Below are 1,749 nucleotides of genomic sequence, written 5' to 3'. Positions count from 1 at the left end.
AGCCATCACTGCGCTCACCCTCCTCCTCCATTTTCACTTCGTTTTGCAAATGCTTTTGAGTACCGAATTGGTAGATACATGTGATTTGTGTAGCAAAGTTGAAGTGCTTGACTACAAAGTTTTTTCTCAATGGATAGATACATGTAAGTTGGGCATTTTTTTATAAATCACTTTCGATCTCGTCTATTAATCAGACGAAGAACATGGTGGTCTTACGGGTTTCCGGCACCTCTATGGGACTTTCACATACGGACGAATACGCGACCGACGGAGACGAGGACAAAGACGACGGCTCGATGCCTATGGCGTCCAGCGAACAGGCTGAAATCACGGACAGACGCTGCATCTCAATCGACGGGATGTCGCTGGACTCTAAGATTCCAACACTCATCGACGTGGGAGGCGACGACGCATCTCGAGAAGATATGCCGCTGTAGCCACTTTCTCCCGTATGATCGCTCTGGATGTTCCTGCTATGGACATTTCGGAAGCTCGGTCCGCTGGTGTTTTCCTGGATGTCGAACAGCTTCTCACGTACAAAGTCTGCCAGTCGAGTCGCGTACTCGTCGGGGGGTACAGCGCTGACGTCGTGGGTGTCTTTACAGAGCAGGCAGCCTAGAAACCAACGCTGCACTGTCCAGCGCCAGTTGTAGCGCTGCAGCATATCCACAATGGAAGACGTCGGCGTGGCAGTAGTGAAGAACGATCTCGATGAACGACAACGGCACGACAGGAGCGCTTATCGTTCGGGCCGACTCTGCACGTGCTCCCAGATGATCAAGTCTCATCAGGACCCCATTCCGGATTAGGTAATGGGGCGACATCTTCGACACGGTCTCCCTCAGTTGGGGGTCGAGAGCCAAAGCTCCGTCCTTCAGGAACGCCTTAAAGGCACACATCCAAGGTTCGTTCTCCTGTTCCAGCACGAATTTGTCGGAATCTAACCCGAATGCATCCTCCGGGGACTGATCAACTCGTGGAACCCGTCCTTGCAAGTCCTCTTCCTGTTCATCTTGAGTAAGGGGTTCGGTACTTCGGAGGTCGTGGTTGTTGGTCGGGCGTCCACTGGAAGGTTCTCAGAAACGCCCGTTTCAGGGGTCTCCCTGACTGAGATTGGAACCCAGGGGGGGGGGGGCGTTCCAACTCAGCGTTCCTTCACCCGGGGTATCCACTCCGGAAGGCTGAGGCGCGACGTCGTGAGCCTCCTCGCTCGCGGGGTCGCCGTCATCCTCGTTGAGCAAGTCAGCCATCTCCTGCATTAGGCATGTCCCTACGGCCAGATGAGATGAGTCCACGAACAGCTTAAAGCGCGCCTTCTAATTGGGGTACGTCAAAATGGGAGGCTTCACTAGAGCCCGCTGAAGCTGGCGAAACGCCACTTCACAGTCGTCATTCCACAGGAATGGCACGTCCTTCTGTTTCAGGCGCTCCAAAGGTGCTACAATAGTCGCGAACCCTGGTATGTAACGCCTAAAGTAGCTGGTTTACCCTAGGAACGCCCTTACCGTATGAAGGTCATGAGGCCTCTCGATGTTCATCACCGCCTTAGCCTTTTCATAGTTCGGCATGATACCCGTAGGCGTGACAATATGACCTAGGAACGCCACCTGGTCGCGCCCCCAATGGAACTTCTTCATCTTTAGCTTGAACCTCGCCCCTCGGAAGCGTTCCAGTACCTGACGCACGCGAATTAGATGAGTCGGGAAGTCGTCACAGAGCACCACGCAGTCATCAAGATACACGAGGCAA

At 53.7% G+C, this 1,749-nt stretch overlaps 1 protein-coding gene across 1 annotated transcript; it reads right to left on the bottom strand.

Moving 5' to 3' along the window:
- Positions 1 to 190: 190 nt before the first annotated feature.
- PITG_05703 (uncharacterized protein) lies at positions 191 to 664 on the bottom strand (the record flags this gene model as incomplete). The annotated part of the gene is made up of 1 exon (XM_002999271.1): positions 191 to 664. One exon carries the CDS (start codon positions 662 to 664, stop codon positions 191 to 193), a length of 474 nt encoding a protein of 157 aa, XP_002999317.1.
- Positions 665 to 1,749: the final 1,085 nt, after the last annotated feature.

This window comes from Phytophthora infestans, genomic scaffold (assembly GCF_000142945.1).
Source record: "Phytophthora infestans T30-4 supercont1.7 genomic scaffold, whole genome shotgun sequence".
Taxonomy (NCBI): Eukaryota; Oomycota; class Peronosporomycetes; order Peronosporales; family Peronosporaceae; genus Phytophthora; species Phytophthora infestans.
This window is presented reverse-complemented; position numbering and strand designations above follow the sequence as displayed.